The following is a 16,485-nucleotide window of genomic DNA, read 5'->3' on the forward strand; positions in this document are numbered from 1 at the left end:
TTTCCTCCCCCATCCCTCTGAAAAGTTTCATAGGCTCTGGTACAGGTTTCGGCAGGGGAACTTTAGAATGTCACCAGTAGAAGTGGTGACTTGTACTGAAGGTTCTTTTTATTGTTCCTAAAGGTTCTGAGAGTGCTGGAGTTTTCTATTTTCCTGGAGCAAGGAAGGACTCTTGGTCTTTGGCTCTTGGTTCTGATGGGGAGATTGAACGTGACTACACGTTATCTCATGACTGGGCAGGATTGTCTTCTAGGGAAAGGAGACATGGATTAGAGTCTTTTTGGGTTTCAAGAAGCATTCTCTCCCTTTTCTCTCTGCTGCTTTTTCTTTTTTTTTAATTTTTTATGTTTATTTTTGAGAGAGAGAGAGAGAGAGAGAGTGTGTGTGTGTGTGTGTGTGTGTGTGTGTGTGTGTGTGCGCATGCGCGCGCACACGCGCATGAGTTAGGGAAGGGCAGAGAGAGAGGGAAACACAGAATCCAAAGCAGGCTCCAGGCTCTGAGCTGTCAGCACAGAGCCCAATGTGGGGCTGGAACTCATGAACTGTGAGATTGTGACCTGAGCCGAAGTAGAGTGCCTAACCGACTGAGCCACCCAGGCATCCCTCAGCTGCTTTTTCTTCCTTATCTCTCTTATCTTTGTTTTCATCTTGCTTTTTCATAGATGCCTGTTTTTCATTCTGTCTCTGTTTTATTTCTTCTTTAGGTCTGGGAAAGCAGATGGTCTTGTAGGATGATGGGCCACAGTTCTCCCATAAACTTAACTCTCTAGCACTTTATTTTCCATTCAAAAGCTCCATCAGGTTGATTTTCATAATTCTGGGTTCTGGATTCTCCAAATATACCCAAGGAAGTTGGGCCAGAGCCACAATGGGATGCTCACTCTGCTGTAACCTAATAAAGTGACGGTACTATGTACTTCAGGTGCAAGGAATATCTTCCATTTTGGTTCAGTCCTTCACTTCCAATCGATTGGCTCAACTCAAATTACAACATTCTCATCAAACCCAAGGATTTCTTTTACTCATTTTGTTCTCCAAGCCTTTGTAACTTCCAAATTTATTTTGCTCATATCTGCCAATTTTTCTAGGCATATTGCACATTTCAGCTACTTTAGTAGCTTCTGTTTGTTGCTGAAGCAAAGATCTTCCTTTGCACTTGTTCTGCAGAATTGCAGGGTCATGTTGTTCTGACACCACTCCCCTATTCCAAAGTGCACCAGGCTAGATCTTTATGAAGTTATTTTATATACTTAATATATAATTTATATTTAGTGTATATTTTAATTGGTTTAAAGCCACTTAATATATTAATATAATTATATATTAACTTACAGTAACATTCTTATGGTAACAATTTTAATTTTTTTTTTTTTTTAAAACAATTTGTTTAAAGTTTATTTTGAGAAACAGCATCAGCAGGGGAGGGGCAGAGAGAGAGAGATTGAGAATTTCAAGCAGGCTGCATACTGTCAGTGCAGAGCCCAATGTTGGGGCTCAAACCCAAAAACCATGAGATCATGATCTGAGCCAAAATCAAGATTTGGATGTTTAACCGACTGAGGCACCCAGGTGCCCCTAATTTTTTTAAGATTGTATTTTTAAGTAATCTCTACACCCATCTATCTCTATACCCAATGTGGAGTTCAAACTTACAACCCAGAGATCAAGAGTTGCATGCTCTACTGACTAAGCCAGCCAGGTGCCCCTATGAATTGGTCTTTTAAACTTAAAGTGATGGAGAAAATGCTAATAATGCAGAAAAACTTAAAAGTCTGTGGTGACTGCAGCTATTACATTGTGATTAGCACAAAAAAAATTAAGGAAAATTCTTCCAGTATTAAAAAAGTATTTAATCTACTTCAGCAAAGAAGTTCTCACAACTTTGACAAACAAGTGAAATTGTGACATACATCTTGAACGGTTCACTTTCATCTCATTAAACGTAAGGATCAACCAACATTCATGTTGGAACTACACTGTTGATCAATTGCAACCGTAGGTAGGCTACAGACAGAAGAGTTAAATATATGGCACAAAAACAGACACGCAGATCAATGGAACAGAATAGAGAACCCAGGAATAGACAAAACGTATGGCCAACTAATCTTTGACAAAGCAGGAAAGAATATCCAATGCAATAGACAGTCTCTTCAGCAAGTGGTGCTGGGAAAACTGGACAGCGACATGCAGAAAAATGAACCTGGGCCACTTTCTTACACTATACACAAAAATAAACTCAAAACGGATGAAAGACCTGAACATAAGACAGGAAGCCATCAAAATCCTTGACAAGAAAGCACGTGAAACCTCTGACCTTTGTCTCAGCAACTTCTTACTCAACACGTCTCCAGAGGCAAGGGAAACAAAAGCAAAAATTATCTATTGGGACCTCATTAAATAAAAAATCTTCTGCACAGCTAAGGAAACAATCAGCAAAACTAAAAGGCAACCGACGGAATGGGAGCAGATATTTGCAAACGACCTATCAGATAAAGGGTTACTATCCAAAATCTCTAAAGAACTTATCAAACACCCAAAAACCAAATAATCCAGGGAAGAAATGGGCAAAAGACATGGATAGACACATCTCCAAAGAAGACCTCCAGATGGCCAACAGACACATGAAAAAATGCTCAACATCACTCATCAGGAAAATACAAATCAAGACCACAATGAGATACAACTTCACACCTGTCAGAATCGCTAACATTAACAACTTAGGCAAGAACAGATGTTGGCAAGGATGCGGGGAGACAGAGGATATCTTTTGCACTGCTGGTGGGAATGCAAACTGGTGCAGCCACTCTGGAAAACAGTACAGAGTTTCCTCAATTAAAAATAGAACTACCCTATAACCCAGCAATTGCACTACTAGGTATTTATCCAAGGGATACAGGTGTGCTGTTTCGAAGGGGCACATGCACCCCAATGTTTATAGCAGCACTATAGACAATAGCCAAAGTATGGAAAGAGCCCAAATGTCCATCAGTGGATGAATGGATAAAGAAGATGTGTATACACACACACACACACACACACACACACACACACACACACAATGGAGTATTACACAGCAATCAAAAAGAATGAAATCTTGCCATTTGCAACTACATGGATGGAACTAGAGGGTATTATGCTAAGTGAAATTAGAGAAAGATAAATATCACATGAATTCACTCATATGAGGACTTTAGGATACAAAACAGATGAACACAAGGGAAGGGAAGCAAAAAGAATATAAAAACAGGGAAGGGAACAAAACATAAGAGACTCTTGAATATGGAGAACAAACAGGATTACTGGAGGGGTTGTGGGAGGGGGCATGGGCTAAATGGGTAAGGGGCATTATGGAATCTACTCCTGAAATCATTGTTGCACTATATGATAACTAACTTGAATGTAAATTTAAAAATACTAATAATAAGAATTCAATATGAAAAAAAATGAAAGTAATATTAAAGAGTATAGTGTATTTTATTTAGAAGTTATGGGCTACAACCCTTTATACAGGCATACCTTGGAGATATTGGACCACTGCAAAAAGCAAATATTAAAATAAAGCAAGTCATGAATTTTTTGGTTTCCTACCTAGTACATATAAAAGTTTTATTTAAATAAATAAAATAAAAGTTATATTTACACCATACTGTAGTCTATTAAGTATGCAATAGCATTGTCTTTTAAAAAGTATATACCTTAATTAAAAAATACTTTATTGCTAAAAAATGCTAACCATCATCTGAGGTTTCATGGAGTTATAATCACTGATCACAGATCACCATAACAAATATAATAGTTTTAAAAGTTTGACATATTGTTAGAACACAGACTTGCTCAATGCAGGACTGTAATTTATAAAAGTTGTAACACACACACTCTCTCTCTCTCTCTCTCTCTCTCTCAATCACTTACTCACCTTCCCCCAGACAGGTAGTCATTAACCATTTATCAGCATTCCACTCCTGACAGCTGGCAGCCAGCCATGGCACTTCACGATTCTCCAAAGTGTTCGATCCCAAAACATGCTCTTTCCAGGGAGCTCTAGCCAATGATTGAGATGGCAGGACTAGTGGGGTCTGGTCATTTCTGAACTCTTCCATGAACAATCTTTATGCTGGAGCTCTCTTTTTAGCTGGCTAAGACTTTCTCAGCATTACACTGCAGTTTTAAACTCCTCCTACATAATTATTCTCCTTTCCTGCTCTTTCCTAAAGTATCAGATTGTATCTTGGCCTGAAGACTTTTCCTACTCCTTCTTTTATCTTTCATAGGAATTTTCCCAGTAAATCTCTTGCATTTCTAACTCCTTTTTGGTGTCTGCTTCTTGTAAGAACCAAACTAGGAGAGAAAAAAAAAAAAAAAAAGAAACAACCCAAGTAACCATCAACAGGTAAATGGATAAACTTTAAAAAGTGAAAAAGAGGGGTTCCTGGATGATTAAGATGGTTGGGTGTCTGACTGTTGAATGATTTCAGCTCAGGTCATGATCTCATGGTTTGGGGGATCAAGCCCCAAGTCAGGCTCTGCGCTGACAGCGAGGAGCCTGCTTGGGATTCTCTCTCTCCCTCTCTCTGTCCCTCTGTCCCTCTCCTGCTCATGCTCTCTCTCTCAAACATTTAGGAAAAAAAGAAAAGCATACAAATTTATTTAAAAAAAAAAAACAAAAAACAACCCCTAAAAAGTGAAAAAAGACAATGCTAATAGGGCAGATTAAATTTAAGAATATTCCTTATCTGTAACTATTACATTATGGACAGCACAAAACAATTTAAAAATGAAAATACTTCCAGTATTGGAAAACTATTGTCTCTTTCAGTAAAAAATACTATTCAGCATTTTAAAAGGAACAGACCGCTCATATACACAACATGAATGAATTTAAAAAGAAATTAGTATGCTGAGGAAAAACTCTGAAAGCCCAAAAGAGTACATACTTTATGATTCCATTTATATGAAGTTCTAGAACAGTCAAGGGGATGGAATGGACAATAGGCTGGGAAGGGGCACAAGAGAGCTTTCTGGGATGATGGAAATGTTCTATATCTTAATAGGGGTATGGTTTCATGAGTGTATGCATTTGTCAAAATTCATCCAACTATGCATTAAGATCTATTCTTTTCACTAGGTATGTTACCTCTCAATACAAAAGTATGAAAGTTCTTCCTGTGATGATGTAAGATTTGTTATTCTGTTCTTGTAGATCTGTCTGTCCATTTCTGCTCTATATACTTTGCAGCTATATCATTAGATATCTTCAAATTTAGAGTATTGTTGGTGAGTGGAAACTTTTCCGCTCTTCTACTTAGATACATGACAGTGTCCTCCACACTCATTCCTTCTATTATATTCTAATCTTCCACTTGCCGTGCTTCGGTATGGAGTCTTGTCTTGCTGTTTGGGGTCAGGCTTACACCAAATCCCAAAAGGGGCACCTGTGGCCATAGAACCATCTGCATGCGAATGACTAGAAGTCCCTATTCTGGTCACTTGGGGCTTCCATACCTTATGAGCTTCTAGCTCTGGCTTCTGCTCAGAATCCAGCCAGCATCTGTTCCAGTGTGCAAAGCAAGTCTTAGCCAAAACAAAGAACAGCCTGAAGGAGGTGGGAAAGTGGGGGATTTTGCAGGTGCTCACACTCCAGCCCCATCAACAAGAAAGGCTTGGTAAAAAAGGGTTCAGGGGCACTGGCTCAGTAAGGAGAGCCTGCCACTCTTGATCTTGGGGTCATGAGTTCAAGCCCCACGATGGGTGTAAAGCTTGGTAGAAAGAAAGAAGGAAAGAAAGGAAGGAAGGAAGGAAGGGAAAAAGAAAGGAAGGAAGGAGGAAAGAAAGAAAAGATTAAGGGGCACCTGGGTGGCGCAGTCGGTTAAGCGTCCGACTTCAGCCAGGTCACGATCTCATGGTCCGTGAGTTCGAGCCCCGCGTCAGGCTCTGGGCTGATGGCTCAGAGCCTGGAGCCTGTTTCCGATTCTGTGTCTCCCTCTCTCTCTGTCCCTCCCCCGTTCATGCTCTGTCTCTCTCTGTCCCAAAAATAAAAAAAAATAAAAACGTTGAGAAAAAAAAAGAAAAGATTAAAAAACAGGGCTCAGACCTTGGAGATACGTAGGTTCTAGATATCACTATACCTTAACTTCATGGTGGCTATGGCTGGTTGTAGGGCTGGGGCTGAAGGAGGCTGAAGGATAGGAAGGTGAGGGTAGGAGCAGCCTCAGACTGAGGTAGTAGGGACTTAGACTTCAACACACCTGCTATTTTAAGGCTAGGCCTCTCTTACAGCCACCTGACGTAGAGGGAAGTCACCATTTGAAATGCCCAAATACCAAGTGGGAGCTGTTGATGGGGTGTGTTTGTGGTTAGTGTTCGGCATTTGCACCCTTCAACCCCACCACGATGAAGGGGATGGAAGCAACCAGCGAACACCTGGTTCCTGCCCCTACACGACCACTCACTGTTGGGTGGGCCAAGCCCCACCCAACTCTGGACTCTTATTGGTCAAACCAAGAAAAAAACCCATGTGGTAACTAGAAGCCTCCTTCGGATTGGTTGATTGCTGCTAGCGCTCAAGTCAATCAAAGTAGAATATACCTCAGTCCTTCCCAGTCTCTGGCTCCCAGGGGAGCCATGTTAGATTAACAGATGCAAACATTGCCTCTGTTCTGAGATTGCCACACAATAACATCTTCTGCTTTCCTCTTCAGACGCCGTCTCCTCCTAAAGTGTTATTTCAATGAATGAAAATGCGCTTTTTTTTTTCCTACAAAAGGAGCTGGTTCATTGGTGTAATAATATGAGAAGTGTGCATTTAGGCGGTGAAGCGCGAAGCTGGCGAAAAGGTGCCCTGTTCTGCCCGCCAACCCTCTAAACCTTCAAAGATTTAGTACTCACTCCCACTATCCAGAGACGCTCATCTCGGGTTTCCCGCAGCCAGAGGGGAGTTTGAAGGACTTTTGGCCCCTGGCGGTCCCTGTAGCGTCCCTAGTTACCGAGCCCTTAGTAACCGCCCGCCCCCAAGGAGCCGCCCGGTTGCCGGAGGCCGCGCCAGCTTCCCCACTGCAGGCCCGCGCGGGCGCACAGGCCTCAGCGGGGAGGGAATGGCCGCCTCACACCGAGCGGCGAAGCTGGCGGCCTCCAGTCTCCAAACCCCAGTAAATCCCAGCACCGGAGCGCAGGTCGCCCACTACGAACGCGAAGAGCCTTTAGAGGCTCTGGGGACGGAGGCCGTGGAGGAGGAGAATGACGAAGAGGAGGAGAAGGCAGTGCGGCCGGCGCGGGCGCGGGTAATGCGGGGGCGGGACGTGGCAGGGGCTGGGCGTCCGCCTGGTGCAGGTGGGGGTTGGTCGGCGTTCCGGCAAGGTGAAGGACAGGCTGGGAAACGCGGCGCCCTGTCCAGCTCCTCCCTACACAGTAAATCTGGCCCGCCACCTTCTTTCTGCCCCCACCCCACCCCCACCCCACGGAAAATACTGTAAACCAAGGCGTTGGGAAATCTTTTAATTTTCACCGAAGAGGTTGTTGTAAAAATTTCTTGGAGAGCATTTACTTTATTTCTAGAGAGTACAAAGTACAGAAGTTTACTCCTTTTGCTCCAACATCTGTTGGACATAGTTATTTCTTTTTCTTTTCAACTTGGGGAAAACTGATGTCCGCAATAGCGGATAACCCATAAAACTCAGGTGAATCCGCTGTGCTGTCAGGTGTGTTTAATTGTCGCCTTAAAGTCTTGGTTATTAAAAAAAAAAAAAAAAAAAAAGTCTTGGTTATTACTGCATTGTAACACTACCCATGAGAGGCGGTGTTTAAAACCATTGAAGAGTTCAGTGGGCAGATCATATACAGATTAAAGTTAAGCATCCAGAGAAGCGAACTACCGAGGTTCTAGTTTCCTAAACAACTCCTCAGGGTGAGACAGGCTTTCACTGACCAATTTTCAGCGTCACATGTGTCCTGAACCTGCCCATCAGGTAGAGGGCCGAGTCTGCCATTTATTCTCTTCGCTTAAAAGACTGGAACATTGAATTTTAATTCTCATGTGCAGATATTAACCTCCTTACCCCCAGTTAATGATTCTTAGCACTATTTGTCTAAAGATTCTCAGATACAAAACATTATGGCCTATGACTAATGAAAATCACTGGATATTTTGGAATTCTAACCTTTTTACACTAAAACTGTTAATAAGAAAATCTGTAACAACATCTTTTATGGTCAGTATTTCACCAACAGATAAACTACTTGAGGTGGTCCAGAGTAAAGCAGATTAAGACCCTGAACAAGAACCAGCATCAGAGTCCTGGGAACAGTTTCACTCATGATAAAGTTTCCCCACAACACAAATCTCAGTAGCCAGCAAAGGGGGCAAAGTGATGGAGGGAAAAGATTTGAATAGAGGAAAAGGATTGGGAGTCTTGGATTAGGATCCATTCTCTGCCATTTGCTAAGTGATATTGCGATGTAACTTTCTTTCTTGTATGTAAAAAAACTATAATATCTCTTTTGTCTCACCAGGATATTAGAACCAAATGAGAAAATGTGTGTCATATCTAAAGAATGATTTATGTAAATTTGTATTAATAATAACAACTGCCGGTGAGACTGTCATTTGAACAACTTGCCCAAAGATGAAATTCTCCTTTGGCTTGCTGTGGTATAGGAGTCAGTCATTTCTGTAGTTGCAGGTATACTTCCTGTGCCCATATTGGGCTCTGAGGCCAGTTCTCTGAATCTAGCTTCAGTTGGAGATAGCACTTCATAGGCCCTGTTTTGTGATTGATGATGACATGGGTAAAACAATATTCTTTAATTCACATTTAACCTTTTTCAAAAAATATCAAGCAGTTATTAAGTGCTAGTCACTGACTATTTAGTTGTGAATGAAACAGACATAGATCACATTGTCACAAATACAAAATGAATAGTCAAATGATTGTAAGATGAGAAATACCAGCTAAGAAATGAACAGGCTTCTATGATTAAAAAAAGAAGTAGCCGGGCACCTGCTTCTGCTTAAATGAGTTAACATTTAAGTTGATGCCTGGTAGATGAGAAAGAGCAATGATTTGAAGAGTAGGGGCAGAAAAAACATTCATTCCAGGCAGAGGGAACAGCGTGTGCAGATGCCCTGAGACTGAAAGAGAAAGAGCTTTGTGTTATTAAGGATCTAAAAAGAGAGAGTGGGAGGTGGGAGCGGAGAGGAGAGGCAAGGAGAGATGAGGTTGGAGAGGTTAGCTGGGCCTGATCATTCAGGGCCTTTTAGACCAAGATAAGTTTAGTGTTTATTGTTGGTACAGCAGGATGTCCTATAAGACTTAAGAGATCTGGCATGTTTCTTTTTACATTTTTAAAAGATGACTTGGTGGCTTTGTGGAGAATGATTGGAGACTTTGACAAAGCAGAAATAAGGGATTGGTTAGGAGGCTGTTGTAGTGATTTAGGGGCCAAAGGTGGTAGCTTGGACCTAGGCCAGGGGACATGGCAAGAAGTGGACAGATTTCTCTAGAATGGATAGGATTTACTGTTAGATCGGATGTGAAAGCTAAGAAAGAGGAAGAAATCAAGAATGCTCATTCCCAGGTTTCTGGTTTGACCAGGTGTATAGAAAGGAATGCCATTGTTTAATTGGGGATAACTGGAGAGGAATAGGTGTACAGGCTGGGTGGGAACTGAGATTTCCTTGATTCTGAGATGCCTATGAAACTACCAAGTGGAGATGTGTAGGAAGCAGTTGGGCCTATGAAACCATTGTCCTGGGGTCTGCACTATAGATTTCTGTCTGGGAGTTTTCAGCATTTTAAAGACAATGGGAATGGATGAAGTCACTAAAGGAGAGAGTACAGAGAAAGAAGAGAAGGGGCCTAGTATAGAACTCTTAAGAACCTAGCATTTAAGGGGTATCTGGGGGGCTCAGTCAGTTCAGCATCCACTGGCTCAGGTCATGATATTACGGTTTGTGACTTCGAGCCCTGTATCGGGCTCTGTGCTGACAGCCTAGAGCCTGGAGCCTGTTTTGGATTCTAAGTCTCCCTCTCTCTCTGCCCCTCAGAGAGAGAGAGGGACAGAGTGCCACCAGGGGAGGGGCAAATGCACATTCCCTAAGGTGACACAGAGACTTTCAGTCCCTCCTCCCTTTGTTCTTTGGCACATACTCACTGTAAAGCCTGTGAAAATAAGCCCATGAAATGGAGAAAGGAAAAAGAACCATGAAATGAAGTGAAGGTTTGGGACTCCATTGTCGGGGAGGGTTCGTACATATTTTCGATAGGTTGTAAACCTACTGTTAACAGCTCAGCTTTTATTTGGTATTTCTGAAAATGAATCATCTCCCTTCATATATATATAAAAAGGAGCACCTGGGTGGCTCAGTCGGTCAAGCATCTGACTCTTCATTTCAGCATTTCAGCTCAAGTCATGATCTCAACGGTTCACACTGACAGCGCAGAACCTGTTTGGGATTCTCTTTCTCTCTCGCTGTCTCACTGTCTCACTCTGCCCCTTCCCTGCTCATGCTCTCTCTCTCAAATAAATCAGACTTTGTATAAAAAAAAAATATATATATATATATATATATATTTTTTTTTTTTTTTAAACAAGGGTGCCTGGGTGGCTCAGTTGATTAAGCCTCTGACTCTCTTGATTTGGGTTCAGGTCATAATCTCACAGTTTGGTGAGTTCGAGCCCCTCATTGGGCTCAGCGCTGACAGCATAGAGCCTGCTTGGGATTCTCTCTCCCCCTCTCTCTCCCCCTCCCCCGACTCATGCTGTCTCTGCCTCTCTCAAAATAAATAAATAAACTTAAAAAAAAAAAAAAAAGAACTTAGCATTTGATAGGTAGAGAAAAAGGGGGCAAAAAAGATTAAGGACCAGCTACAGTGGTCAGCAAGGTGTGCAAGTTTCCTATTCATTGGCTTTGGTGATGAGCGAAAGGGTTAAATGCTGCTAAGGGAAGGGAAATTTCATCCCTGAAACAGGAGCGAAGGAGAAAAAGGGCACAAAAGTGGGCTGTTTTGTAGGTGGGAAGATGAGTGAACTTCCCTCTGATGGTTTCTGTCCTCTTAAAGAAATAGAAGAGTTATCATGGGTAGTTGGGGGCTGGGTGTGAGAGTAGTAGAAGAGCAAGGGAAAGAAAGGTAAGCAGTATTGCTGGGGGAGGACAATTGCTGGAGTATTGCTCCAGGAGTATGTGTGGAGGTGCCAGGCACACCAAGTATCCATTAGAAATTGTCCAGTTTTACTCTAGTATTAGTATTCACAAAACCTTCATTTTATTTTTTTAAGTTACATTTTAATTATGGAAGTAATACATGAACACGTTCTCCTTTTAAAATTTCAGCTACAGGGCACCAGGTTGGCTCATTTGGTGGAGCATCCAACTCTTGATCTCAGGGTTGGGAGTTCGAGCCCCATGTTTGGTGTAGAGATTACTTAAAAATAAAATTTTTTTCAGGTTTATTTATTTATTTTGAGAGAGAGAGAGCACATGCAAGCAGGGAAGGGGCAGAGAGAGTGAAGAGTGAGAGAATCCCAAGCAGGCTTCACATCGGCAGTGGCAGCAGGGAGCCCAATGTGGGGCTTGAACCCACAAACCACGAGATCTGGACCTGAGCTGAAACCAAAAGTTGGATGCTTAACTGAACCACCCAGGTGCCCCAAAAATAATATCTTAAAAAATATGTCTATCAAATGATACAAATAAGGTGTAGGCCCTTTTAACACCTCTCCCCACAAAAAGAAAATCTGACTACCCCAACCCCCATTAGTAGCTACTGTTTTAAAACTGATGTATAGTTGGGGCACCTGGGGTGGCTCAGTCAGGCGTCTGACTTCAGCTTAGGTCATGTTCTCACGGTTCATGGTTTGAGCCCTGGGTCGGGCTCTGTGCTGACAGCTCAGAACCTGGAGCCTGCTTTGGATTCTGTGTCTCCCTCTCTCTGGCCCTCCCTTGCTCACTCTCTGTCTCCCTCTGTCAAAATAAACATTAAAAAAATTAAAAAATGAAACTGGATGTATAGTCTTTTGGGCTTCCTCCTATCTCCTATGTACATAATATTTTAATATATGGTCACATTTAAAAAAAAAATTTTTTTAATGTTTATTTATTTTTGAGACAGAGACAGAGCATGAACGGGGGAGGGTCAAAGAGAGAGGGAGACACAGCATCCAAAACAGGCTCCAGGCCGTGAGCTGTTAGCACAGAGCCCGACGCGGGGCTCAAACTCACAGACCGTGAGATCCTGACCTGAGCTGAAGTCGGAGGCTCAACCGACTGAGCCACCCAGGCGCCCCTATATGGTCACGTTTTATTTATACATATTGTTCTGCAGCTTGCTTTTTCTCTTACATTAACTGGGGGGTTTATCCATGTTAGCATATATAGATCTACCTTATCCCTTAGAAATCTTTTCAGTGCAAAAAAGTTTTTAAATAAAAATTCCGGAACTGCAGATGATACTAGATAGAATTATAGCACAAAGATAATTGACAGTGCTAGTTACTAATGAAGCAACATGTGCTACAAGGAGTCATCATCTAAATAGGTCAAGCCAATCTAGGGAAGATTATCCTCTAATCTGGTGGCTGCTGCATGTACAACATTCCATAGAAAGCTGAACAATTAAAGGGAAAGGGTACTATTTTAGGTTCTTGGAAAATAATGTCCTTGGCCTAGGTTATTTGATTTACTAAATATTTTCTATATACCAAATATTGTATGGAGATGATTAGAAGTTGCTTATTAACCATTCATCTGTTTTTGTCTTAAATTTTTTTTAATGTTTATTTATTTTTGAGAGAGAGAGAGAGAGACAGAGTGTGAGCTGGGAAAGGGGTAGAGAGAGGAGACATAGATCCAAAGCAGGCTCCGGGCTCCAGGCTCTGAGCTGTCAGCACAGAGCCCTATGCGGGGCTCAAACTCATGGACTGTGAGATCGTGGTCTGAGCCAAAGTCCCATGCTTAACCTACTGAACCACCCAGTCGCCCCACCATTTGTCTGTTTTAGATAAAATGTTTTGAGATCAGTTTATCTGAAAAGTTTGAAGTATTAAGCTGAAATGGAGTGGATAGTATGCCAAAGTCAATGCCTAAGTATACTTTGTAGAGATTACTTTGTAGAGATTACGGTTCCATCTTGTTAGAAGCTAGTTAATCCTTCTATAATTTTTCAAACAGTTTTTCCAGGTCCAAATACATTTTATCCTTTTTGTGAAAATGATTCTTATAAGGCCTCCTTTTAAGGCACGTTATAAAAGAATGAATGAAGAGCACACGGATGTTTTTGCCTAAAAATAGTTCTTTGGAATATTAATTGTAGTCTTTGGAAAATAAACCCTTTCCTTAATGTGGATTAGAATATAGCTCTTTAGGGGCGCCTGGGTGGCGCAGTCGGTTGAGCGTCCGACTTCAGCCAGGTCACGATCTCGCGGTCCGTGAGTTCGAGCCCCGCGTGGGGCTCTGGGCTGATGGCTCGGAGCCTGGAGCCTGTTTCCGATTCTGTGTCTCCCTCTCTCTCTGCCCCTCCCCCATTCATGCTCTGTCTCTCTCTGTCCCAAAAATAAATAAAAAAAAAACGTTGAAAAAAAAAAATTTAAAAAAAAAAAAAAAAAAAAAAAAAAGAATATAGCTCTTTAGGGCAGCCAGTATTTCTTCAAATGATTCAGTCCTATGTGAGGGAATACCTGTCTTCCCTCTGTGTAAACTTAATTTTTTTTTTTAGCTTATATTCATTCATCCAACAAATATTTCTTGAGTATCTGCCATTGGCCAAATACTTTTCTAGACATTGGGAACACAGCCACAAACAAAACAGATAAATCATTGCCTTTGTGATACTTATTTTTTGGTAGGGAGGCAAGGTATATGGTACTCAAATAAGTAACTTCATGTAGATGTCAGTTGGAGGTGAATATTTATGACAAAAATAAAGCAGAAAAGGGAGGCCGACAATGAGTGGGGGGGGGGGGGGAGGTTGTAATTTCAAATAGGGTAGTCAGTGAAATCTTGTTAAGAAGATGACATTTCATTAACACCTGAAGGAGTGAGCAAGTGGGCTGTGCAAATACCTGAAGGAAGAGCATCCCAGGGAGAAGGAACACGAAGTGCAAAGGTCCTGAGGTGATTTTGCTGATTCTGTGAACATTGGAAAAACTGCAAACTGGAGTCAGTTACCGCTGCTAGAATGAACTACTGCTAGGGAGACTCAGCAGACAGAGAACTAACAGAAAGGGATAAAGTCCCTTCTTCCTCCTCCAGCTTTGCAGTTTCCCTCTAGTCTTATTTATTTATTTTTTTTAGAGTCTACTGGGGAACAGCTGGCAAAGCAGAAACATTCTTTGTGGAGTCCCATCCCCAGCATCACATAACAGGGTATAGAATTCTGGGTGGCATTGGAGCCAAGAAACAATAGTTTTAACACCTGGCACATCTATTTTATGTATCATAAAACTGATAGTGCCCATGTCACAGAAGTGCAGAACCTAGGCTTGGATTAGAATTCTGACACCATGCCTATAATCTTTCTCCCAAGGCATGATAAAACTGAAGTTATTTAACTTCCATACAACTGTTTCTTATTGAAGGATTATAGGGGGCTGAAACCAGGTGACCAGTGAGTGGTTAGGAGCCAGTAGTTAGATGAGAAGTGGGAACCATTTCCTGCTTACCTAACCTCCGTTTTCAGGCTTTGTCCCCAAAACTGCTTTATGCATTTTACTCCCCTCTTATCCTGCACTTTGCTCCCCACCATGTTACCTACCCCTGCTGCTTTGGCTAATGTCATTTATTTTTTTCTATTTTTTATTTATTTTATTTTTATTTTTTATTTTTTAATATATGAAATTTACTGTCAAATTGGTTTCCATACAACACCCAGTGCTCATCCCAAAAGGTGCCCTCCTCAATACCCATCACCCACCCTGCCCTCCCTCCCACCCCCATCAACCCTCAGTTTGTTCTCAGTTTTTAACAGTCTCTTACGCTTTGGCTCTCTCCCACTCTAACCTCTTTTTTTTTTTTTTTCCTTCCCCTCCCCCATGGGTTTCTGTTACGTTTCTCAGGATCCACATAAGAGTGAAACCATATGGTATCTGTCTTTCTCTGTATGGCTTATTTCACTTAGCATCACACTCTCCAGTTCCATCCACGTTGCTACAAAAGGCCATATTTCATTTTTTCTCATTGCCACGTAGTATTCCATTGTGTATATAAACCACAATTTCTTTATCCATTCATCAGTTGATGGACATTTAGGCTCTGTCCATAATTTGGCTATTGTTGAGAGTGCTGCTATAAACATTGGGGTACAAGTGCCCCTATGCATCAGTACTCCTGTATCCCTTGGATAAATTCCTAGCAGTGCTATTGCTGGGTCATAGGGTAGGTCTATTTTTAATTTTCTGAGGAACCTCCACACTGCTTTCCAGAGCGGCTGCACCAATTTTCATTCCCACCAACAGTGCAAGAGGGTTCCTGTTTCTCCACATCCTCTCCAGCATCTATAGTCTCCTGATTTCTTCATTTTGGCCACTCTGACTGGCGTGAGGTGGTATCTGAGTGTGGTTTTGATTTGTATTTCCCTGATAAGGAGCGACGTTGAACATCTTTTCATGTGCCTGTTGGCCATCTGGATGTCTTCTTTAGAGAAGTGTCTATTCATGTTTTCTGCCCATTTCTTCACTGGGTTATTTGTTTTTCGGGTGTGGAGTTTGATCAGCTCTTTATAGATTTTGGATACTAGCCCTTTGTCCGATATGTCATTTGCAAATATCTTTTCCCATTCCGTTGGTTGCCTTTTAGTTTTGTTGGTTGTTTCCTTTGCTGTGCAGAAGCTTTTTATCTTCATAAGGTCCCAGTAATTCACTTTTGCTTTTAATTCCCTTGCCTTTGGGGATGTGTCGAGTAAGAGATTGCTACGGCTGAGGTCAGAGAGGTCTTTTCCTGCTTTCTCCTCTAAGGTTTTGATGGTTTCCTGTCTCACATTCAGGTCCTTTATCCATTTTGAGTTTATTTTTGTGAATGGTGTGAGAAAGTGGTCTAGTTTCAACCTTCTGCATGTTGCTGTCCAGTTCTCCCAGCACCATTTGTTAAAGAGACTGTCTTTTTTCCATTGGATGTTCTTTCTTGCTTTGTCAAAGATTAGTTGGCCATACGTTTGTGGGTCTAGTTCTGGGGTTTCTATTCTATTCCATTGGTCTATGTGTCTGTTTTTATGCCAATACCATGCTGTCTTGATGATGACAGCTTTGTAGTAGAGGCTAAAGTCTGGGATTGTGATGCCTCCTGCTTTGGTCTTCTTCTTCAAAATTACTTTGGCTATTCGGGGCCTTTTGTGGTTCCATATGAATTTTAGGATTGCTTGTTCTAGCTTCGAGAAGAATGCTGGTGCAATTTTGATTGGGATTGCATTGAATGTGTAGATAGCTTTGGGTAGTATTGACATTTTGACAATATTTATTCTTCCAATCCGTGAGCAGGGAATGTCTTTCCATTTCTTTATA

At 41.7% G+C, this 16,485-nt stretch overlaps 1 protein-coding gene across 12 annotated transcripts in view; it reads left to right on the top strand.

The window, feature by feature from the left end:
- Window positions 1-6,456: 6,456 nt before the first annotated feature.
- FAM161A (FAM161 centrosomal protein A) overlaps window positions 6,457-16,485 on the top strand; it is a 62,563-nt gene continuing 52,534 nt past the window's right edge. For 2 of the 12 annotated variants that reach the window (XM_081795279.1, XM_081795280.1), the window contains exon 1: window positions 6,519-7,277. In XM_081795279.1, coding sequence (XP_081651405.1) covers window positions 7,092-7,277 — 186 coding nt within the window. In that variant the 5' untranslated portion in view covers window positions 6,519-7,091. Of the gene's footprint in view, window positions 7,278-16,485 lie in introns of all 12 variants that reach the window. The other 10 variants (XM_081795277.1, XM_081795276.1, XM_078444524.2 and 7 more) reach the window with 10 other exon arrangements.

This window comes from Panthera onca, chromosome A3 (assembly GCF_046562875.1).
Source record: "Panthera onca isolate mPanOnc1 chromosome A3, mPanOnc1 haplotype 2, whole genome shotgun sequence".
Lineage (NCBI taxonomy): Eukaryota > Metazoa > Chordata > Mammalia > Carnivora > Felidae > Panthera > Panthera onca.